The sequence below is a fragment of the Narcine bancroftii genome, chromosome 6, assembly GCF_036971445.1.
Source record: "Narcine bancroftii isolate sNarBan1 chromosome 6, sNarBan1.hap1, whole genome shotgun sequence".
In the NCBI taxonomy this organism is placed as follows: Eukaryota; Metazoa; Chordata; class Chondrichthyes; order Torpediniformes; family Narcinidae; genus Narcine; species Narcine bancroftii.
This window is the reverse complement of record NC_091474.1, coordinates 35,424,363-35,449,205: the sequence shown is the minus strand read 5'-3', so window position 1 is coordinate 35,449,205 and position 24,843 is coordinate 35,424,363. Positions and strand designations below refer to the sequence as shown.

The window sequence follows — 24,843 nt, the reverse complement described above, 5'->3', positions numbered from 1 at the left end:
GCCACCCGCTTGGCTCTCTCTTCTCCTTGGTATTTTGCATACTCCTCAGCATGTCTAGCTGTGTACTGACGTTTCAAATTGTATTCTTTGTGCACTGCAACTTTCTCTGTGCAAATAAGACACGTCGGGATACCCCTGTGCTCAACAAAGAAATATTGCACTTCCCTCTTTTCCTGAAATTGTCTGTGCTCATCACCAACCTTTCTCTTCACTGAAGGCTCTGAAAAAGACATGTTTGGGGCTGTATAATATATATAATTCCACTTGGTGACACTGTTGCGTTGAAGTTTCAGTGTATAGCCGATGCATATTTTTCGCTTCTTTTTCTGTCCCGCTGAGCAACAACTTCCGGGTTCAGACTGGACGCCGAAGTGCGTGAAGCGGGAGCGGCCGCGGAAATTGCGCATGTGCCGTGTGCATATAATGACAAATAGAAAATGCTTATATTTGCAATAAGCCCAGCTGATGTCCCGACCCCGAGGGCAATATACCCCACCGTGATTGGTAGGTTCGTTCAGCTCTGCACACAACACTGAAAAGAGCCAATCATATCAAACTCGCGGGCCGCACTAACATTAAACTTTCATATTAAGGCGGGGCCACAAACTATCGTCCCGAGGGCCGCAATTGGCCCGCGGGCCACAAGCTTGAGACCCCTGATTTAAGGCAAATATCATAAAAGCTTTTTTTAACAACACTGCATGAAATATTCTGCCAAATTATTTTGACTGTCTGCTCTGAGAAAAAATCCCGCAGGATTCATCGTGTCCTCTCCTGCATGGCCTAGAAGGCATTAAAGCATAATGAAGGATTTGAGGAGAAAGATGGTTTTCCGCAGATGCTATTCGGTAAAGGACAGTTAGAGCTGCAAAATCTAACTGCATGGAATGTTCCATGGCAACAAGGCCAGGTGCATCCTGTCCAACCCTTGGGAACTCATGGAACTTCATCACATGGTGATACCTGGTGCTTGCATAGTTCAGTTCTATGCACTACTTGATGCAACCACATGCAAGGGTAGCCACTAGAAAGAGGCCAATGCCAAATATGTTTGTTACTGTGCTCTTTGGAGACATGCATTTGGTTACATTCCTGGATCTCCAGGTGAAATAAAAGGTGACTCAGGTGTCTGCCATGTGGTGGAGTCGAAAATGGGGCATACCTGTGCCACATCCAGCAACACCAAAGAACCTTGCACATAATGACCAGGTTTTCATGGCTGCCATCAAGAGGGTGCTCCATGGTCCTAGATTTTGTATGGATCTGCCTGTCCTTTCCAGCGCACCATTGTAAAATCAGTCCAGTGAACATTTGTTGTATTCTTTCTGAGGTAAGCATGTTCTTTAGGACTAACACATGGTTTTGGACATGGGTATACAGAGGAATTGAAACAGATGTTAACCCTTAATCTTACTGAATGACTGAAGATGCTGTATGTTTTGCTATTTGTGATGAGCAGTTAACTGGAATCTCATTTGTATCTCAAGGAAAATGTTATAAGACATACAAAAGGAAAAAAAAAACACTTGCCAATAAGGAGAAGAATTTACACTGGACGATAATGGACTCAGAACAGGTTAACATGTTTTAACTTACAATCAATGACCGGTATATGCAATAGTCCTCAGGTGAATCTGCGGTAAGGTGGGAAAAACAGGGTTTATATTGGGGTCGGTGAGGGAAGAGTCAAAGGAGGAGCCAGCCATCTGAACTACACACAGCCAGCGAATTCCTGTTCACTGCACATGTTAAAAATAAATACATACTTGTGTAGTGGAACCACTGTTAATACTGTTTGTAAGTGTATGGCTGGCCTGCCCCTTGCTAATTGTACCTGTGGCTCCTCCCCTTTGATTCCCCTAATAAAGGTGGAAATGCCATAACCCTCCCCAAGAACAAGCTCAGGTCAGCAACATGAGACGTGCCCTCTGTTTATGGCAACAAAAGCCTCTCAGTCAGGTAACTTCTAGTCTTTGGAGTTATTGATAGCGCATCAATTTCTTTTCACTCTGCAAAAGCAGTTAGGCTTATTTTTTAACTTCCCAATTCATTTTTCGTGACAATATCAACCCTGTCCTTATTTTGAATTGGATCACTCAATAAATGAGGAAGGCCCACTAGTCAGTTCATACCTTTCCCATGATCTCGGGCGGCTTGTGATGTTTCACCATACTGTTTGCTAGTTTTAAAATATTCAGTGCTGTGAGAAAAATCCACAGCCACAAAAGTTTTATTTCACATTACATTCTGCACAGATATTGATAGAGCACCCACATCCTTTCTATCTACTGCAATGTTCAGCTACTAAGCAGTTGCAAATATAGATATGCCACCTTTTGATGTTACAAGGAAAACATTTCAAAAACCTGTGGTCACTGTGGCTCAGGAAGAAAGAACTAATTCTTGATTCTCATGGCACGAAGCAACTGATTCAGAGTTGTTTGTTGCCAGCTTTGGAGGCAAAGTTTTATCAAGTTATTGTAGAATAAGGAACTTGATGCTAGTGATTCAAAGTTCAAAGTTCAGATTTATTGTCAGAATTCAATGAAATACAATTCAGTGCAGTACAATACAAAGGCCATTAGTGAGGAAATGAGAAAGGATCTAGAATGCATGGATTGGGATAAGTTGGCAAGGTTGTGCAAGGTATGTGGAAGACCTTCAAAAGTGAAATTTTGAGAGTACAAAGTTTGTATGTTCCTGTCATCTACGGCTCCTAGAACGCTTCCACCAGCGTTGTCTCCGCTCCATCCTCAACATCCATTGGAGCGCTCACACCCCTAACGTCGAGGTACTCGAGATGGCAGAGGTCGACAGCATCGAGTCCACGCTGCTGAAGGTCCAGCTGCGCTGGATGGGTCACGTCTCCAGAATGGAGGACCATCGCCTTCCCAAGATCGTATTATATGGCGAGCTCTCCACTGGCCACCGTGACAGAGGTGCACCAAAGAAAAGGTACAAGGACTGCCTAAAGAAATCTCTTGGTGCCTGCCACATTGACCACCGCCAGTGGGCTGATAACGCCTCAAACCGTGCATCTTGGCGCCTCACAGTTTGGCGGGCAGCAGCCTCCTTTGAAGAAGACCGCAGAGCCCACCTCACTGACAAAAGGCAAAGGAGGAAAAACCCAACACCCAACCCCAACCAACCAATTTTCCCTTGCAACCGCTGCAATCGTGTCTGCCTGTCCCGCATCGGACTGGTCAGCCACAAACGAGCCTGCAGCTGACGTGGACTTTTTACCCCCTCCATAAATCTTCGTCCGCGAAGCCAAGCCAAAGAAAGGCAAAGTTAACTGGCATTTTGAGGGATAATGGGGATCTGGTTAAGAAGCAGAGAGAAGGCCTATTTCATTATTGAATGTAGATTATAAAATTACAACAAAAGCATTGGGCCAATAGGTTGGCTCAATATTTACTGTAGTTAACAAATCCAGATCAAACTGGATTTGTACACAAGAGACTATCAGCACAGTCAGGGATGGATCCAGGCGTGGTAGAAGCACTGGACAGAGAAGCCATTTGACAGACTGAAGTGGGTCTTTTTTTGAAAATACTGGAGCGATTTGGATGGGAACAACCATTTATTAATTTGATATGGACGCTCTACCATAAAGCCCAATCTACACTCATCACAAATGGGCAAATGTCTCCAGTGTTCCAGCCAGCAGGGATGCCCACTGTCCCCAATGTTGTTTATAGTAGCTATTGAACCACTGGCAGAAGCCATTCAACAGCCGCCAGGTATAAAGGGGTTCAAACTGGGCCTGGAGGAGCATTAAATCAATTTATTTGCTGATGATGTGTTAGTATATTTGACTGACCCAGAATGGGGTGGGGGGAGGGTTGTTGCCCAGGCTGAGGGTTATGGCAAGTTCTCTGGGTATAAGATAAATTTGGATATGCCCTTGAAAAAGAGGGAATAAAAGACGATACCAACAACGGAGTCAATTTAAGTGGTGCAAAGGGGCATGAAATATTTGGGGATAGAAGTGGATAAAGATTTATGCAATTTATACAAACTTAATTATCTCCCTTTGCTCCAGAAGATTGAGAAGGTAGATGGAGTACTCTGCCCACAATTTGGTGGGCAGGGTTAATTGTATTAAAATGAAAGTGATGCCAAGACTACATTATCTATTTCAGTCCTTGCCCATTCCATTGCCTCGGGGCTTCTTTAAGGTGCTCAGTGGATGTGTCAAAAAGTTCATGTGGAATGATAAGATGGCTACAACTTCCATGGAAAGGTTGATTCGGGATTATAAATTGGAAGGTCTGCAATTGCCGCATTGATGATTGTTGCTGCTCTCTGATGGCAATATTTCATGTAGATTTTCTCTATGTCAGGGAGGGGTTTGCCTGTGAAGTACAGGGCTGTGTCCACTACTTATCCACTCAGAGGTATTGGTATCCCCATACTAGCTAGTCAGCACACCTTTCACTAAACATCTATAGATGTCAACCAAACCTCCACAAACTCTAAAGAAAGTGGAAGTGCTGGCGTGCTATCTTCATCATGACATTGGGTCTGGGAAAGGTCCTCCTAGATAATGACTCCCAAGAACTTACATTGGCTCATCCTGTCCACCTCTGATCTCCCAATTATGATTGGATCACACATCTTCTGGTTTTCCCTTCCTGAAGTAAACCATCAGTTCCTTGGTTTTGGTGACATCGAGTATGAAGTTGTTGTTAATACACCATTCAGCCATGTTATCAATCACTCTCCACTCATGACTCTTTTTTCGACTACCGTGGTACAGTCAAAATATTTGTAGATGGGTGTTTTTGACATACCGAGACACGCAGGCATCAGTATAAAGTGAGTAGAATAGGGAGCAAGGAAAGCTGATGGAGATTGTGGAGGAGATGTTCTTACTAATCCTCACTGATTGGGGCCTGGAGGTGAGGAAATCCAGGATCCAAGATAGAGGCATCTATGATCAGCAGTGGGGTATTGAACCCCACATCTTGGCGTTTGCTGATTAGTTTTGAGGGGATGATGGTATTCAATGATGCACTTTGGCGAACGGTGCCTAAAATATACATTTTCAGCGTTTGAGAATTGTGCAATGGAAATTATAGGGATATCTTGTTGGAACAGGGCCAAGGCCAGTTTTGCCATTGCCCCCTCTCACCCCACACCCAGCAGTCCATTCAGAAACCACCACTTTAATTCATAAATTAAATTTAGACATAAAGCACGGTAACAGGCCATTTCGGCCCACAAGTCCTTGCTGACCAATTAACCTGTACAACTCCACACAGGCTGCGTAGGATTCAAACTCTGGCCCCGATCGCTGGCGCTATAAAGGCTACGCCAACCATGCTGCCCCCATCCCTTCGCACATCTGAAACTGAGAACTGGAAACACCATGGGAAGGGAGAATCAGATACTGAAAATATTAAGAAAGAGAGTAATGGGATCATTCAAACCATCAGGGAAGATACAGGGAAAAAAATATTAAGCATTGTGTGTTAGACTGTGTCAGAGAAGGAGAATTCAAAAGGCGAGACAAGTTATCAAGCTGGAGCTCGGGATGTCATAAGCAGGGAACAAGCACTAAGAACATGAGAGAATAGCCTCTACACAGGCAAAGGAGATGATGTGCACCCCTGAAGCTGATCAGTCAAATTCAACCTCATGACCTAACCCCATCTCTGGTCTCAAATGTTCAACTGAAGCTTCCTCCAACGTTGCCGTGTAAAATAATATACAAAAGACTTGCTGAATTGAATCCAAAGCATGCATTGCTCGACATTTAATGACTGCTTGTGTCCAGCAACCTTGTGCATCAAGTATACTTAGCACCTGGCATCAATTTTCCAAGGGGCGCACAAAGTACTGAATCATATCCAATTATTAGATCTTTAATTATATTCCCTCACACTGCACATGAAAACATTGCAGAATGTAATTTCTCATTTCAAACCTTTTTCTCGTGCAGATTTTTGAAATAATCAGCCTGTTGCAATGATGTCAGGAACTCACTCTGATTTATCTTCATTGTACTTTTCTACAAGATTTATTCAAGTATTCTAAATGAAATGGCAAAAAATTGTTTGTCCATTGCCTTCTGTTAATTTTTGAAAGCTACCCACTCCCCTGGCTTCCTGCTAATTTTTGCAACACAATATGCCCTTTCTTTTGCTTTTCTGCTGTGTCTGACTTCCCTCGTCAGTCACAGTTGCCTCGCCCTCCCTTTGGGATGAAACAATCCAGCGTCTCTCAAATTATTGCCAGAAACTTCTGCCATTGCTGCTCTACCACTTTCCCTGCCAGGATTCCCATCCAACCAACTCCTCTCTCATGTTTCTGTAGTTCCCTTTACTTAACTTCAGTACTGAACCATCCAATTTTTACTTCTTTCATCTCAAATTGCAAAGTGAATGCGATCATATTGTGATTACTACCTCCTCATGGTTTTTTTCTAATCTTAAAATCACTAATCTAATCTGGTTCGTGGCACAGAACCAAGTCAGGAAATGTTTTTCTCTTAGTGCCCTTGGGCACAAACTGCTCTAAAAAGCCACCTTGTGGCATTTCACAAATTCCTTGTCTTGGGATCCAGCACCAAGCTGATTTTCTCAAGGCACTTTTAGGTGGCTAAAATCCCCTGATGTAAAGCCGCATATTATGCCCATATAAAGCTGTTGGGAGGCTACTTGAAAGCACAGGAGGTGCATGCGATACAAATTTTGTAACCCTCTTCTGGGAGGGATAATTGGCGCAGCACAGTGGTCCCCCACAGGCACCTGAATACAGCCGCCTGAAAGTGGCTACTAAGGGGATGACAGTCAGCTGGCGAGCGCCTGACTGCCCCCCTCCTCTCTGTCCCTGCCCTCCAGCACGGGACATCAGGGCAGGGGCAGACGGCGCGGGCAATCAGCGCTGGGGCGGCTGACGTGGGCTGTCCCATACTGATCCTACTTCCCCATTCTCTACCCACAGCCCCGTGTCGATCCCCACACTGATCCCACTGCCCCACTCCCTCCCCATAGCCCCATGTCGATCCCCACCGTGATCCCACTGCTATGTTCTCTCCCCATAGCCTCATGTCGGCCCCCACATGGGGGTGTGGGGAAAGAGCGCGGAAGTGGGATCAGTATTGGGACAGCCCGTGCCAGCCACCCCAGCACTGACAACCTGTGCTGGCTGCCTCAACCTTGACAGCCTGAAGGTACAGGAGCCGGAGTGCGCTCCAAGGCGCCTCCCGTGAAGCTGTACCTCCAGATGGCCAGCACTGCACTTTCAGCGCTGCCACCTGAACGACCATTCCACAGGTCTGCATCCACTTCTGCAGGCACATTCTTGGAGGAGAATGAACCTGAAGAAGCCTTCAGTCTACCTACATATTGAAATCCCCCATGACCCCTATAACTTTGCCTTTTTTATGTGACTTCTCAAACTCTTTTGAATATTTTATTTTAAAGGGTTTAAACCACATTACATTTTCAATTAATAACAAATTTTATAAATATATATAAATACATGTGGTATATATTACCCTAATCCCCCCTCCCTCTCCATCACCCTCTTCTACCCCCCCCCATTTACCCCCTAAAAAGAAAAGAAGAGAAGGAGATTTTCAAGTCAACTGCTGTGAAACCGAAAATCAACACGAGGACAGGTTATTGATAGTTTAAATTTTCAAACCAATATATTGTAAATATGGGCTCCATATTTTCAAAAAGAAATTATATTTACCTGTAAACTATGTTATTTTTTTCAAGATCTCATTTTGATATTCCATCTTCTAAATCCATATCTGATTTCTAAATAATGGCTACACATTTACTAAAAATAGCTAAAGCTTATCGTAAAATTCAATTTGATAAATAATCTTAATTTTACACTGACCATTTTAATAATCCCCAATAAATATAACGTCGGATCCAACAGGAGTTTTACTTCTAATATTTTCTCCAAAATTATTTTAATTTGTATCCAAAAGGTACATTGCCAAGTCAAATGGAAAAACTTCTCAAACTCTTGTTGGAACTTGCACCCGACATCCTGACTGCCATTGAGAGCCCTCAAGGTAACTCTCAGCTGGATCTTTTAACCCTTGCCATTTCTCAATTCCACCTACATCTTCTGATCCCATGGCCCTTCTCACCAAAGATTTGATTTCATTTTTTATCTCCCCATCTTCCCATCTACCGTCTGTGATAGTACAGATTCTATCACCAATGTGTACATATGTACAGATGGTATTATAACACACTCTACTGGTCTGGCAAGCCTTTGGATGAACGACGCCTATCTGGTGTAGGCTTCATGGTCAAGAACTCCATTGCCTCCAAACTCAAAAACCTCCCGACAGGCCACTCGGACCGAATCATGTCCATGCGACTCCCCCTTCATAACAAGCATCGCATCACCCTCATCAGTGTCTATGCTCCAACCCTTCAGGCGGAACCAGCAGAAAAGGACAAGTTCTACACTGACCTGCGCAACCTCATCCAACGCACCCCTACAGCCGACAAGGTTGTCATCCTTGGCGAGTTCAACGCTCACGTCGGCAAACACTCAGAAACCTGGCCAGGAATCCTGGGCAAGCATGGTGTCGGCAAGTGCAACGACAATGGGCGCCTCCTGTTGGAGCTCTGCGCAGAACAGCGGCTTGTCATTACAAACACCCTTTTTCAGCAGAGGGACAGCCTTAAGACTACCTGGATGCATCCCCGATCCAAACACTGGCACCTCCTGGACTATGTCTTGGTGCGAGAAAGAGACAAACGAGATGTGCTCCACACCAGGGTCATGCCCAGCGCGGAATGTCACACTGACCACCGGCTGATTCGCTGCAAGCTCAACCTTCACTTCAAGCCAAAGCCCAGGAACAGTAAAGCCCCCAGAAAGAGGTTCAATGTTGGAAACCTGCAGTCAGACGAAGTGAGAGGAAACTTCCAGGCAAACCTCAAAGCAAAGCTCGACGATGCAATCCACCTCACGGACTCGTCCCCTGAAACCCTCTGGGATCAGCTGAAGACTACCATACTGCAATCCACTGAAGAGGTACTGGGCTTCTCCTCCAGGAAAAACAAGGACTGGTTCGACGATAACAGCCAGGAAATCCAGGAGCTGCTGGCAAAGAAGCAAGCTGCCCACCAGGCTCACCTTACAAAGCCGTCCTGTCCAGAGAAGAAACAAGCCTTCCGTTGCGCATGCAGCCATCTTCAGCGCAAACTCCGGGAGATCCAAAATGAGTGGTGGACTAGCCTCGCCAAGCGAACCCAGCTCAGCACGGACATTGGCGACTTCAGGGGTTTCTACGAGGCCCTAAAGGCTGTGTATGGCCCCTCACCCCAAGTCCAAAGCCCGCTGCGCAGCTCAGACGGCAAAGTACTCCTCAGCGACAAGATCTCCATCCTCAACTGATGGTCAGAACACTTCCAATCTCTTTTCAGTGCCAACCGCTCAGTCCAAGATTCTGCCCTGCTCCAGCTCCCTCAACAGCCCCTAAGGCTAGAGCTGGATGAGGTCCTCACCCAGGATGAGACATATAAGGCAACTGAACAACTGAAAAGTGGCAAAGCAGCAGGTATGGATGGAATCCCCCCAGAGATCTAGAAGGCTGGCGGCAAAACTCTGCATGTCAAACTGCATGAGTTTTTCAAGCTTTGTTGGGACCAAGGAAAACTGCCTCAGGACCTTCGTGATGCCATCATCATCACCCTTTACAAAAACAAAGGCGAGAAATCAGACTGCTCAAACTACAGGGGAATCACGCTGATCTCCATTGCTGGCAAAATCTTCGCTAGGATTCTCCTTAATAGAATAATACCTAGTGTCGCCGAGAATATTCTCCCAGAATCACAGTGCGGCTTTCGCGCAAACAGAGGAACTACTGACATGGTCTTTGCCCTCAGACAGCTCCAAGAAAAGTGCAGAGAACAAAACAAAGGACTCTACATCACCTATATTGACCTTCGACACCGTGAGCAGGAAAGGGCTTTGGCAAATACTAGAGCGCATCGGATGCCCCCCATAAGTTCCTCAACATGGTTATCCAACTGCACGAAAACCAACAAGGTCGGGTCAGATACAGCAATGAGCTCTCTGAACCCTTCTCCATTAACAATGGTGTGAAGCAAGGCTGTGTTCTCGCACCAACCCTCTTTTCAATCTTCTTCAGCATGATGCTGAACCAAGCCATGAAAGACCTCAACAATGAAGACGCTGTTTACATCCGGTACTGCACGGATGGCAGTCTCTTCAATCTGAAGCGCCTGCAAGTTCACACCAAGACACAAGAGAAACTTGTCCGTGAACTACTCTTTGCAGACGATGCCGCTTTAGTTGCCCATTCAGAGCCAGCTCTTCAGCGCTTGGCGTCCTGTTTTGCGGAAACTGCCAAAATGTTTGGTCTTATTGTGAAAGAAATAGCCTGAAGAAAACTGAGGTCCTCCATCAGCCAGCTCCCCACCATGACTACCATCCCCCCCACATCTCCATCGGGCAAACAAAACTCAAAACAGTCAAACAGTTTACCTATCTCGGCTGCACCATTTCATCAGATGCAAGGATCGACAACGAGATAGACAACAGACTCGCCAAGGCAAATAGCACCTTTGGAAGACTACACAAAAGAGTCTGGAAAAACAACCAACTGAAAAACCTCACAAAGATAAGCGTATACAGAGCCGTTGTCATACCCACACTCCTGTTCGGCTCCGAATCATGGGTCCTCTACTGGCATCACCTACAGCTCCTAGAACGCTTCCTGCAGCGTTGTCTCTGCTCCATCCTCAACATTCATTGGAGCGACTTCATCCCTAACATCGAAGTACTCGAGATGGCAGAGGCCGACAGCATCGAGTCCACGCTGCTGAAGATCCAGCTGCGCTGGGTGGGTCACGTCTCCAGAATGGAGGACCATCGCCTTCCCAAGATAGTGTTATATGGCGAGCTCTCCACTGGCCACTGTGACAGAGGTGCACCAAAGAAGAGGTACAAGGACTGCCTAAAGAAATCTCTTGGTGCCTGCCACATTAACCACCACCACCAGTGTGCTGATATCGCCTCAAACCATGCATCTTGGCGCCTCACAGTTCGGCGGGCAGCAACCTCCTTCGAAAAAGACTGCAGAGCCCGCCTCACTGACAAAAGACAAAGGAGGAAAAACCCAACACCCAACCCCAACCAACCAATTTTCCCCTGCAACCGCTGCAACCATGTCTGCCTGTCCCGCATTGGACTTGTCAGCCACAATCGAGCCTGCAGCTGACGTGGACATTTACCCCCTCCGTAAATCTTCGTCCGCGAAGCCAAGCCAAAGAAGAAAAGAAGAAGTATAGGATGACTGTGATTGGCCGAGAGTGTAGCCACACTACTGGCAGGTCTTAAAGGATTGCTCCTAGCCAGACCAGGTGATTCTGGACTGGTCGACCTACTTGTGATATGCTCCAGTCTTTTAGTTAATAAAAGCTTTGGTTTGGATCAACAAGTCTTTGGTTCTTTTGACGCGCACTACACCATCTTTTAGAGAAGATGTGTATCCTTGGATGCTTAGCTCCCAGCTATATAAATACCTATTTAAATATAGTCAATTATTCCACCTATTTATCAAATAACCCACTATTTACAATTAATAAATTTATTGAGATCCTTGAATGCATTGAAAAAGAAGTTAAACAAGAACATCTGCAGATGGAAATGTCAAGTGTGATACATAATTATGCCGCAGAAACTCAGAAGGTCACTCGGCATCCATAGGAAGTAAAGAGTAACCAACATTTCAGGCCTGGTACAAAGGGCATGACCCAAAACAGTGGTTATCCTTTACTTCCTATGGACACTGTGTTTTTCCAGCATATTTGTGTTTTGATATTTCTCTGCTTGGGATGTCTGGGACCAGATATCAAAGACAAGCTTAGGGATTTGCTATTTAGGAGTGAGGTGAGATAAATTTATCTGACACAATGAAACTTTACAATTCACTAACCAAGATATCTGTAAAGGCTCAGCAATACAGGACAGATATCACTGGCAAACTATTTTTTTTCATAAGGTTTGCTTCCTGAAAAAAAATGGGGATTATGATAGACAACTTCAAGCTGAACACAAAGATAATTTTAGATTTGCTGTATCACGTAGGAAGTTGAAGAAAGATCAAATTAACTTTTATTGAATTTAGCATGTTTAATTGGAACAATGACGCTGACACAGTGTATTAATTCAACTGAACTAAAAATGTTTTGTCACTGATTTTTGTTTGTACTCAACATCTAATGACTTTCATGTCAGTTTCCAACGATAGTTGGCCAGCATTGATGGATTCCAGTTGCCCTGATACTGCTTTTCGATGATCGCAATGTCCTGGTGAAACCTTTCACCAAGATCAGCAGGGAGAAGTCCAAGTGCGATTACAGAAAAATAATTTTCAATGACATAATGCACTTCATGGTTTTATACGCTTGAGGTAGACTCAAGTACGACAGAAAATCACAAAAATAGGTTATATCTGAATTACGGTATGTGATAGGAAAATATTAAAGTGATTTTTTGGGATCAGAAGTGCAAAATGCATAAAATACACCCATAAGTGATCAGGAAGCAAATTCTTCTTTGTTCCATTTATTTAGAAATTAAGGTATGCTACTCCAAGTACACAATCCTTTATCCAGACATCTAAAATCCAGAAAGCTCCAAAATCTGGCAAGTGGGGAGAGAGGCAGCAGCGCGAGTCGGGCAGGCGAGGTGGGGGAGACCGACAGCGTGAGTCAGGCGGGCAAGGGGAGGGAAGACCGGCAGCGCAATCAGGCAGGCGAGGGGGGGATGAGACCGGCAGTGCAAATCGGGCGGGTGAGGGGGGAGGTGGGGGGAGATGGCAGGGCGACTGGAAGGGGGTGGGGGTGGATATGGCAGCACAATTCGGGTGGGCTTAAATCTGACATTCTGAAATCCAGAAAAATGTGCAATTCGGAACACACTGCCCCCCAAGGGTTCCGGATAAAGGATTGTGTACCTGTACATGAAAGTGGCTGAGGGAACAAATTACCCATTATTTTATATTTTTGAATCAGTTTTTCTGAGTAATCTTTCTGCAGGAAAGTAGATTTGATGACATATTAATCAGGCAGTGCTCTGTGTTGAATATCTTGGAGACTGTGCTGGAGAAGGTATGGGTGGATTGGTTTCCTAAGCCAAAACCCAAAGTCATTTGGCAATATCCCTCAGTGTAACACTTGGCTTAGATGGTGGTGAGAAGGCCCTTCCATAAAGGGGAAGAATGTATTGTCAATCATGTCACATGATCAAGATGGTTAGGATACAAATGAGAACCATCATCTGCCTCCATCTGGAGTGAGTTTTTGCCAACAAAGAGATGCCATGCCCTTTGTTATCATTCTTTCTGAACAGCTGCATAACATATAATTCTGTTTTATGGATTTGTTCCAGAGGAAAATGCTGAAAGAAAAATATTAACTGCTGCTGGAACACATTGAGTCAGCATAAAACCTGCTGGCCTTTGAGTATAAGGAGCTGTCAAAAACTTATGGTGCAGACTTGCACATTGCAAGGGACAGAGCTCTATGCTGAGGTTGGTGCTTCCTCCACGATTGCCCAGTCAGACCATCCCAATCCACAATCACAGCTCTCTCAATTCTCTCTATCATCTGCAAACTCCCATTTCTCTCCATTAGCACTGCAAAGATGTCTATGCGCACTTTCACTTGGAAAGTCTGTCCTATTATGTATGGAACCTTGAGCTATGGAATAATATCTCAACGAAGGATACTAAAATAATTTTGTGAGGGAGAGATATCTTTGAATAAAAAACATGGATGTCTTACAGAAAGGAGAGATTTACATTTGAAGACAGCTTTTCACATACTCAGCAAATCTCAATTGATTCATTCTCAATGGAATTCCATTATGCAATATGGGAATCGTGTGACCAATGATGGAAGGATTGTCCTTATTTTATGTCAACCAAATGTTGGTTGAATGACTATCCTGACACCCTGAATAAGGGTCCTTCAGAGTTGTGCTATGGGTTGCTCGACAATCATTTGAAAGAGTGACAGAATTTTGGATGAAGCTTTCCATTCCAGGACATCAAAAAAATGTTCTTTCCCTCTACTACCACTAACTCAGCCCTCACCTGCATCTCCTCTATTTCCCAAACATCTAACCTGCTCCTTTCCTCCACCCCCCACCCCCAGACATAACAAGAACTGTTCTTATGTACCCCTCAATCGACCTTCACATCCAACATATTCTCCACAATTTCTGCCACCTGCAGCAGAATTCCACCACCACACACATCTTTCCATCTCTTCTCTCCATCCATGATTGTCCTGTCCATTTATCTTGTCCCACCAATCACTCCTTCATACCTACCCTGTGACCACAAGAAATGATACACTTTCTCCCACAGCTCATCCCTCGTAACCATTTGTGGCTCCAAAGAGTCCTTCCAAATGAAGCAACACATCACCTGTAAATCTGCAGGGATCATTTACTGCATCTGATGCTCCCAATGCGGCCTCCTCTACATCAGGGAGACTGGTCGCAGGCTGAAAGTTCATTTCGTTGAGCATCTTCTCTATGTCCACTGCAACAGCAAGGACATCCCAGTGACCAACCACTTCAATTCCACATCCCAGTGATACATTAACATGTCTATCCATGGACTCATACATTGCCAAGAAGAGGCCACTCGCAAATTGGAGGTACACCTAACATTAAGTATTGGCAATCTCCAACCAGACGGCATCAATATCGACCTCCAATGTCTGTTCACCTCTTCCCCCAATCTCTCCTCTTTCCTCCTCCTTATCTCCCTTCCTCCACTCTTAACCCTTTCCTTTATTTCTCTTCTCAGACAGCCTTAGCTCTCCACCCTGTACTTTATCACATCTCAGCTTCTTTCGACTCTTTCCTCCCAGCTGTGAGCCTGTGATCCCCTCCCTTCTCTCTCCCCGCCCCCCCTCACCCCCCCCACACCTTTTACTCAGGCACCGTCCTGATTCTCAGCACTGCTGAAGAAGGGTTCAGGCCAAAGCCGTTGATTGCCTTTTAATTTCTATGTATGTTGCATGATCTTCTGTGCTTCTCCAGCACTGTGTGCACTCCAGCATTAAATTATTAACTGCAAATGCAGGAGCAAGAGTGGAGATGTTTACCAGACTATACATTTAATTCGTTTAAATTATTACTGGCAAAATGCAAGATCAGCATGAACATACAATTGATTCCCATTGCTGGGAGATTTGAATTTTTAAATCTATTTTATTACCTCATGAATAAAAGTAACGTTTCTCAGAGTAACATAAAACTCAAAGATTGACAAAGGTAACTGTAAGATGCCCTGATGGTGCATGTCAAATTTGGGGATGAAGTTCACTGGGTGCTATTCAGAACCAAGGCCCAAAGATGAATTGCATTTGATACAAGGGTACATTAAGAACTGTCAAAAGGCATCCAGTGGTTTGAAAAACAAAACAATGTATGTGAAGAGGCAGAGGATTGGCAAAACGTGATATTTGTTATTGTGCCAGAGACTTGGAACAAGTTCATTATATTGTTATATCTCAAAGTGTACATCAAGAGTACTGCCCCTTCAAAAATCGGAAACCAATTCAAGCTTTTGAAACGGAAGAGTACCACGGATGACAATTAACGATACCCATAGGTTATATTTCTCACACCGTGAAGCAGCATGGAAAGAATTTTGGATAGGTAAGCAGGGAAATTTCTTGTTTTTCACCTTCGATTAAACTGTTGTCCTCTTAAGAGAATACACACATGCAATAAAATATCTAAAAGTTCATGCCGTTGAACATTATTTGCACGAGTTGAGTGACTCTCCGATCTCCCAATATTCCATGTGCGAGCGAAACATAGGATTAATACTACAAAGCATTTTCCAACAAAATTCTCTCACACCTACAATACCATTCACCGAAGCAAATCTGACCAAAAATATTCATACCCAACATATTTAAACAGAAGACCTGCAATAACATATAAAAATTCTCGAAATTTACTAAGTAAAATAACAGATTTTAAGATCTTTTAGTGTTCACATTTTTCTTTATCTTTTTGGACATCAATCATCAAGCTGCCTTTTACATTTTGCAGCAGAGAACAGTCAAAATCCGCCAGCAATTTTCGTTTCCCTTCCTTATGTGGTTTAATTTCTTGCCTAATTTTGGTGACTTGATTCGCAGGCACGTCCTCACATCTAACAAAAAACAAAAGAACAAGATTAATCTTCCCTTCATCCATCCACCAAGATTTGAATGGCAGATCAGACTCAATGGGCTGAGCGGCCTCTGGTCTGAAATGTATACAGTTTATAAACAATACTGATGCTTGGCCAATTATTGTCAATAACTACTTCTTAATTGTTTGAATATTTGAAAGGAAATGTAATGCTATGGCTGACAAAACAAACAAAAGCACCTGGGCCACAACTCTCCAAATTCAGATTTTTCACTCTGCCCCTCCTATGTGTTTCAAAAATCCAATCATTTTTTTTTAAGCACTATCCACTATATTAATTACCCACTCCAATAACATCTACTGATGGATGAAGGAAGGCCAGAAGCTTGTAGAATATGATGGTGTCTTTGTTCTTTACATTGAATGGAGTGAGTGTGTGCAATAATCAGTGAATGTATAATGAATTAACATTGGCACCTCAGGGGTATTGCACTTTGAAATGTTTTTAAATGTTACCACATCTTATCACACTATTAGCTAAACTGGTGTAGTAGATATGAAGTAAGGAATGTGTTGTATTGGTACCGCACAGTGTATTGAGAAAAAAGCAGAAATCGTGAAAGCAGCCAGTTCATTGTTGGGGCAGGCTGGAAGGAAGAGTTGCTGCAGCAGTAATTGATTATGTTAAGAATTCCCCTAAATACGGAAGGAGACCTTACAGACCATCAAATCAATGTCAGCTCAGAGAGCAATCCTATTCCACCGTTAATTTTTTTTTTCTGGAATCTTTTCTCCCCATCCTTTTGCTCTCTGGGCAAGTTGCAGTAGTCTATGACACACTAAGTAAGTGGCTTCAGTTTTTGTAATTTTTTTATTAAGGGTTTTATTTTTTTTTCGCAGTTGTTAGATGTGACAGAGCAGAGGCAGGGGAATGTAGCTGAAGTATCCCATTTTCAGCTTAGAAAAATTTCAAGGAACATATTGACTTCAAGAGAATCCTAAAATAATGAAAAGTTTATACTCAGTAGCACTAACTAAATTGTCAGGAGAGAAGACTCCCACATCATTTCCTCTTAGCTAGGCCCTGATCTTGAGTTGACTGACAAAAAGCCTGAACTCCAACAAGTGCCCTTGGAGGGTTTGCCTTTCCAGCATGCCCCAGTGCAGTCTTCCTTTCGGAAGCTAGTTGCTAGCTAATCATAATGTTCAACGTAGCCTCGGAACTTGCCGAGTCAAAGGAACCAGTTTCCTCTAAGGATGGCGTTCTCAGATATGAAAACTGCTTAAGCCTTTTTGCTAAAATACCATTACAATTTTAATTTTTGAAACCTTAACACACAAAACATTCATTTTCTTTTATTGACTGAAATAAATATGTAAACAAGTTTCTCTTTATGCTCAGTGTGCCCATGAGACCAAAAGGATCATTTGGCTCATTCCAGGTTACCTTAGCACAGACACAGCTGGCAGGGCTTCCCGTCTCAGTGTTAGGAAGTCTGTTACGCCAAATGCATTGCTTACAGCACTAGACTCCATGCTGATGCTTAGCAAACTCTGAGACCAGATGTCAGCCAAGGCTCAGGAGAGTGAAGCTTCCATCTAACTAAGCAGATGCAAGAGGCATTTGAAATTTTACATTTAATCATATTTTGTGCACACTTCCTAGTCCTTAAATGGAAAGTTTCAAAGCTTGTTTGCCCTTTTTTATTCACTTCAATATTTTATTGAGGCCAACAAGAGAATAATTAATAGCCAGGTGTTACAGATATGTCTGGTTATTCAAATTGCAAACTTACTGCATTGTTATTTGATCTTTGATCAGACCTTTTCCCTCCAGAGTCAGGACACATTTCGTTAGAGTGTCAGGTAAAGGGTTTTTGAAGCTGATCTCCAAAAATACCTTTTTATTCACCTCAGCAGAATAATTCAGCATCTGATGAAGCAAATCAATATTTAAAATCACAAGTGTTTTGAAACATAAAAATAAGTCAAACAATATCACAATGTACCTTGCTCATGATTCAATTTAAAATGAAATGGAAATCAACCAAAAACACACAAAAGTATTTTATGCTGTTTTCAATGTCAATGAGAAGCAGCTCAGAGAAGGATGCCTGGCAACTGACCATTGAAAAAAAAATCTATATGTCAGACACCCAAAATCATTATCGCAAATTTCAGACAAGTTATTTGTGGCAGTAGCTATTCAGGTAAATTTGATTGGTGGTTTAACCAAGATGGTGTAGGAAGTACAAAGTCAGGTAGAGTTTAACAATGAAGTGTGCAGATTCCGGGGTCACGTGCAATACGCAAATTTGCTGGAGACACTCAGCAGCTCATGCAGTATCCATAGGAAGTAACCAATGAAGGCCCCAAGCCCAAAACGCTGGTTACCCTTTACTTCCTATGGGTATTGCTTGATCTGCTGAGTTTCTCCATCACGTTTGCCTATTGCTTTGGATGGCTGGTCTTGCTTTGCTTTAAAGCTTCTCAAATGTTCCTATAAAACCAAGTCCTGTCATCAATTTTAAACTCATGGTGCACAGTATAACATCCCCGGTCTGTTTCTCTCCTGAATGCCTTACATATTGCCTACACTCATTAATTCATCACCCTCTCTCCCCTATTGCAGCAAATTAGAGTCTGAAGACAGTGCCTGATTGTTGAGGCCTGGCTCTATGGCAGATGGCAAGCCCAAAATCCAGCAGAGCTCCAGCAGATAGCCAAATGCCAACCCCTTAATTTCTGCCCAACTTTGAAAGCCTGTGTATGACACCGTTTCAAGAGAAATCAAAATCATTGGTTGTGGAGGCAGGTTCTCTTACAACTTTGAAGAAACTTCTGTACCTCTTCAATATGGGCTCATCATTCTTTCATTCAATTTAAATTGGTACACCAGGCTCATATGTTGAAAGACAAGTTGGCCCATATTTTTTATAATGTTAGCCCTATTTGTGATAGATGTAAATCAGAAGTGGCTTCTCTAACTCATATGTTTTGGTCATGCCCGACTTTGGAGAGGTATTGGACAGATATTTTTAAGACTTTGTCAGCTATACTGGATATCAGTTTTGCACCTAAACCAACAACTGCTCTTTTTGGAATTATACCTCTGAAAGTGGGATGAGTTCCCGCTTCCACACATTGGGTTGTAGCTTTTTCTACATTGTTGGCTAGAAGTTAAATGGTAAGTTTCTAATCAACCTACTTTGATTCAGTTGCTCTCTCAAATTATGTCCTGTTTAAGCTTAGAGAAAGCTAGTTGTAGCATTTCTAATACTTCTGTTAAGTTTGAAGAGACTTTGGTGACCTTTTATAAATTATTTCCACATGGCTTAGTTAGTATAATTATTTTCCCTTCCAGACTAGGTCTTAATTCTTTTCTCTTGGTTGGTGAAGACCAGAAGATTAATTTTTATTGTTAAATTCTTAGGATAGTCTGTCCAGTCTGGGTTTTTTTTAACTTTTTTAATTCTAAATGCACGTGTGTGTAATGTGTATATAAGTTTTTAAAAGTTATTTGGTTCACAGTCCAATCTCACTGGTTGCAGGCAATTCTTGTACTGTGCACAGAAGTTAACATCAATAAAGTACACCAGGCTTTGGTGCTTAACAGGTAAATCGTTAACATTCAGGAGGGTTCTTGTTGGTTTTCTGAGAGAGAGATTTCTCATTCCAAGACAGCCACTCCAGTGTCTTGCTGACGAAACTTTCCCCTTTCAGGGTTCTCCAGATGATATCCTCTTTCTTTCAGTTCACCACAAGAGTTCCTTTCTGTTTCTCCTATTCCAAGGGAAACACCTGGCAGCCAGTCCTCTCCTTTGACCAGGCCACCTTTCCAAGCTTGCCAGCTTGTCTCTCTGGAACTGAAGTCTGGGTCTCTCCTCTCTCTCATTCCCTCCCACTCTGAGAGCAAAGCTGTCCGGCTTCTGCCTGCAAGGATCACATGCTCTTCCAGACAGCAGACTGTTTTCCAGACAAACTGCCACTGTATGTTGCTACTTTGCCGCCTTTTGCCAAATAACATTCCATCAATGAAGTCCCTGAGCACTCTGCAGAACTCCTGTAAAAATTCTGTGCTTTAAATTGTTTGTAGGTGACCTGCTCTAACAAACCTTTCCCAATTTATCTCCCAAACACCTCTGTCACAGTACCAATGCTTTAACTTTGACAATCTTAAAGGAGGGAGAGTATTTCATGTGAAAAAAAGGCATCTCTCACATAAAAGACACATTTCCCAAGCAACGTTTCAAAACTGTAACAATATTTGATCTTAATACATTGAATTTTCTGTTCAGGTACATTTCTTGTACATTGACTTTCATGCATTGTACTTTTGTCAGAAAAATATGCATTGAAAGTACAATTTCTTTGACACTCCCTTCAACATCATAAAGCCCACCGTCATGACATCTCCTCTTCCTTTTTATCGACCGTATTTAGTCTTTTATGATGAAAATACAATGAGCGCGACAATTCCTGAACATTACCTTGATTTCGATAATGGGGTTTAGCAGAATTATATTCTTCACAGCAAGTGCATTATCCTGAGATTTTGTATCGATGATCATAGACATCAGCTTCATCTGGTTGAACATGTCAGGGAAAGATCCATATTCTTTGTAACTCACTTCAAAAGGAATTTTTGTATCTATGGCATACCAAGAAATAAAAACTGATGTACTTAACAATAATATGACATCTCATAATATATTGACAGAAATAAATATCTAAATGTTTATGCACGTTGCTTTCGCAGAGGTTATTATTTTATGAAAGTTACGCCTGAAATTTGATAAAAATGTTAAATAAGATAAAATACAGAACAGTGTCAAAGTATCATCATGGTTAGATTCAAGTGCTGGGGCTACTTTCTATGCATGTGAACAAAGCAGGAAGCTTATGTGAAGTGGCGGTGATATCAGAATGATAAATGTTTCCAAAGGCCTAACAGAAGTCTCTTTTTCAAATGGGTTCGTGTCAGAGCTCAGTTCTTCCAGGCCAAACAGGCAGTACAGTAGTTGAATTCGTTATTTTATTCCAAGAATTAAACAGTCCCTGTTGAACCAAATCCCTGTTTATTTGGCAAATAATCCAAGTGCTCCTTAAAATGTCTAATACTATTTCTTCCTTAAATAGACCTTGTGTTACCTTCATTAGGGGGGATGGTGAGCTCCTTTTTATATTTCTTGATGCATTGGCTCCCTGATTCTCCATTATACTTCCTCTTCTTAGCCCAAAATCTGACATTGCAGACCTTTTCAACCGAAGACTTGTTGGAAATGACCACAGTGACTGATACAGGCTTTCCCTTGTAAATGGGCTGGTCGCTGATCAGAGACACATATAGCGTCTTTTCGGGTTGTGGAATGTTTTGTATGATGTTAGCATTTCGAAAAATCTCTTCTTCTTCAATTGAGCCTTGGAATTTAAAAAAAAAAGTGTCATTGTGAAAATACAAAAACATTTGCTGGCTTTATTTCATAATTGTGATATGAAACAAGTGACCTTAAGTGGTCTTTAGGGCATGATCAACATATTCTATGATTCACATTCTGATTGTTGGTTACTGTACAATGAAGAATCACTGTAGTTTTGTTTTAAAAAAATTAAATTTAATCTCTGTAAACTAAGAAAAAAACATTGTATTGTGGTCTTAATGTTATTTTCAAACTTTCATTTCAATTCATTCATTTTTATAACATACTATGTTTTAAACACTTGATTTAAATATACTTTTTTGAAATTCACCAAAAAAATCTAAAATTGACCATTGATAGGATATCATTACATGGTAAGCCTAATTTTTAAAAAAATAGAAATACTGAATATTGAATGGGCTGAAGTGAGTGGATGTGGATGTTTCCAGAAGGCAGAGGGCCTAGTGTGACACAGTATTTAGAGGTGGCTTGGGAGGAATTGTTAGAGCAGCTTGCACACACACATTTTAAAATACAGGATTTGCAGGACTTTTGCAGAGTGCTTCTTGCAAGAGGCAACAAAGTATCAACATACAGCTTGCTTAGGAAAATGTGATTTTTGCAGGCGGCAGAGAACAATTTTGCTCTCAGAGAGGGAGGGAGAGAAACAGAGAGGAGAGACACAAAAATCAGTTCCAGAAGGACAAAGCTGGCAAACTCTGGAAGGCTGCCTGGTCAAAGGAGAAGGCTGGAGGTCTGAAAGGTGACCTGAAAGAAAGAGGATCATCTGGAGAACTCTGAAGGGGGCAAGTTTTGTCAGCAAGACTGATTGAGAAGGAATCAGTTGTGGATGTCCTGGAAAAGGAATCTCTCTGAAAACCAGCAAGAACCCTCCTGAGTGCTTGTTAAACACCAAAGCCTGATGAACTTTGTGAATGCTAACTTCTGTGGACAGTACAAGAATTGCTTGCAACCAGTGAGATTGGACTGCGATCCAAAGAACTTTTCTAATCTTAAATATACATTATACACACCTGCGCTTAGTATTAGAGGGGGGATTAAGTAGTTAGGCAGGTTAAGTAATAAGTTAAAGTTTAATTCTGTTTTCTTGTTCAATTATAATTAAAAACTACTTTTGTTTAAATAACCCTGTGTTGTGGAGCAGATCTATTGCTGCTGGCTTTTGGGGTCCTCTGGACTCCATAACAATAGCATCAGAATGAAATAATTTCTTTAGAACAAAGATGATGAAATGTCTTCAGCCAGAGAGTATTGAATCAGTGGAGTTCACTGCTACAGAGAGCTGTGGAGGCCAAGTCAGTGAGTAGATTTAAAGTGGGGATTGATAGGTAAGAGTATCAAAGGTTACGGGGGAAAGCATAACAATAGGGTCGAACAGAAGAATATCTCAGCTATGATTCAAATGGCGGAGCTGACTCGCTGGGCCAAATTGTCTATTTCTATAGTTTTATGGAAACTTAGTCAAGTTTATTTTACTAGAATTCCTCATTGGTTAGTATAGATCCATTATTGTAATTAAAAACAAGAAACTGGGATCTCTGATGAAGAAAATCTGAGCATTTGCAGCAGAATCAATAAATGAACCATAACATGTAGTCACTTCAACACAGTGAAGCAAATAAGGTGTTTATCAGAAGATATTTGTGGTAAAATTTGATACAGATATATGCAGTATATAGTTTGCTATGATGCTAATTTAACACCGGCCACCGTGACAGAGGTGCACCAAAGAAGAGGTACAAGGACTGCCTAAAGAAATCTCTTGGTGCCTGCCCCATTGACCACCGCCAGTGGGCTGATCTCGCCTCAAACTGTGCATCTTGGCGCCTCACCGTTCGGCGGGCAGCAACCTCCTTTGAAGAAGACCGCAGAGCCCACCTCACTGACAAAAGACAAAGGAGGAAAAACCCAACACCCAATCCCCAACCCACCAATTTCCCCCTGCAACCACTGCAACCTTGTCTGCCTGTCCCGCATCGGACTTGTCAGCCACAAATGAGCCTGCAGCTGATGTGGACATTTACCCCTCCATAAATCTTCGTCCGCGAAGCCAAGACAAAGAGAAGAGTATCTAGATAAGTGAAGACAATCTGCCAATGATGTTGCAAAGATAACTGAGGTGCTTACAGGGCACGAAATGGAAAAGAGTAAAGTTCTTAAAAGGTTGTATTGCTGAAGGTAGTTAAGGAGGGCCCTGCTGACTCTGTCCTCAATAACTCAATGAATTATTACCACTGTACTTGCAATCCTTGATGCTGTTGACAATCACTTGTTAATGAAGACCTACACCATTCAAGCAAATCCCTCTTCAATATTGATGAACACAAAACACTTGATTTTGTTTTATTTAATCATGTAAATGGATCCTGCTGGCAATGTTGATATTTTATTGAGCAGCCCTAATTGCCCTGCACTTGGGAAGCAATCCAGTCTAGTATGGTGTCTGATTTGGAAGCACACAGAACCAGAGTGGCTAAGAATGAATGATTTCCTTTGCTTTGAGTTACTTGGTGTCATTGGGATATCCAAATAGCATACGGCTAAAAGAGAATGGGTGCATCCTTTGAGTCTGGGAGATAGCAAGCTTCATGAAGCATACATCAGTTAAAAAGAGCCTTATTTAATGATGGAGTTATTGATTACAGCCAAGAATCCCTTTATATGTTCTTTCAGAGGTTGTGGATTTGATGGCGGAAGCAAAGGATTCGTAAAGGGAGCAAAGTTCAAAATACAATCTATTGAATTCTGTCTTATTTTATAATGAAACAAATAGAAGTACATTCATCATGTTTTACTTTGTGCTAATTCTTCTTACCATCAGGATATTTGTACAGATGTGTCAGGTCCTCACGTTCATCAACACCACACTTCTTTGTGCTTATTTTGTGACCTACTTGTTCTGTATCAATATCCATTTTAACCTTTGCTCCATCACTCAACAACAGCCAGTTCACACAATGGGCATTCACTTCAGCGAAAACAAATTCGGTATCATACTTCTCATCCACATTTCCTTGCTTGATTGCTGTCACCGAAGACGGACCACAGCAGTAAACATCTTGATGTGTGAACAAATAAAAAAGAATTTTAATAAATGCTAGTAATGTAAATCTAACAGTTTACCGAAAGGCTTTGTTTCCATATTATGCATAAATAGACTATCTGTGACATGCCTCCTAGCAGAAGATATATATCTGCTGTAGCTGGAACCTTGCTCTTGCAT

At 42.3% G+C, this 24,843-nt stretch overlaps 1 protein-coding gene across 2 annotated transcripts in view; it reads right to left on the bottom strand.

Moving 5' to 3' along the window:
• Nucleotides 1–15,223: 15,223 nt before the first annotated feature.
• Nucleotides 15,224–24,843, bottom strand: part of LOC138735940 (protein-glutamine gamma-glutamyltransferase 2-like) — a 42,381-nt gene continuing 32,761 nt past the window's right edge. For both annotated transcript variants that reach the window (XM_069884625.1, XM_069884626.1), the window contains exons 9-13: nucleotides 24,436–24,678; nucleotides 21,331–21,600; nucleotides 20,670–20,830; nucleotides 17,976–18,112; nucleotides 15,224–16,198 (exon numbers count right to left, since the gene is read on the bottom strand). In XM_069884625.1, the coding sequence (XP_069740726.1) occupies nucleotides 16,030–16,198; nucleotides 17,976–18,112; nucleotides 20,670–20,830; nucleotides 21,331–21,600; nucleotides 24,436–24,678 (980 nt within the window). In that variant the 3' untranslated portion in view covers nucleotides 15,224–16,029. The remainder of the gene's footprint in view (nucleotides 16,199–17,975; nucleotides 18,113–20,669; nucleotides 20,831–21,330; nucleotides 21,601–24,435; nucleotides 24,679–24,843) is intronic.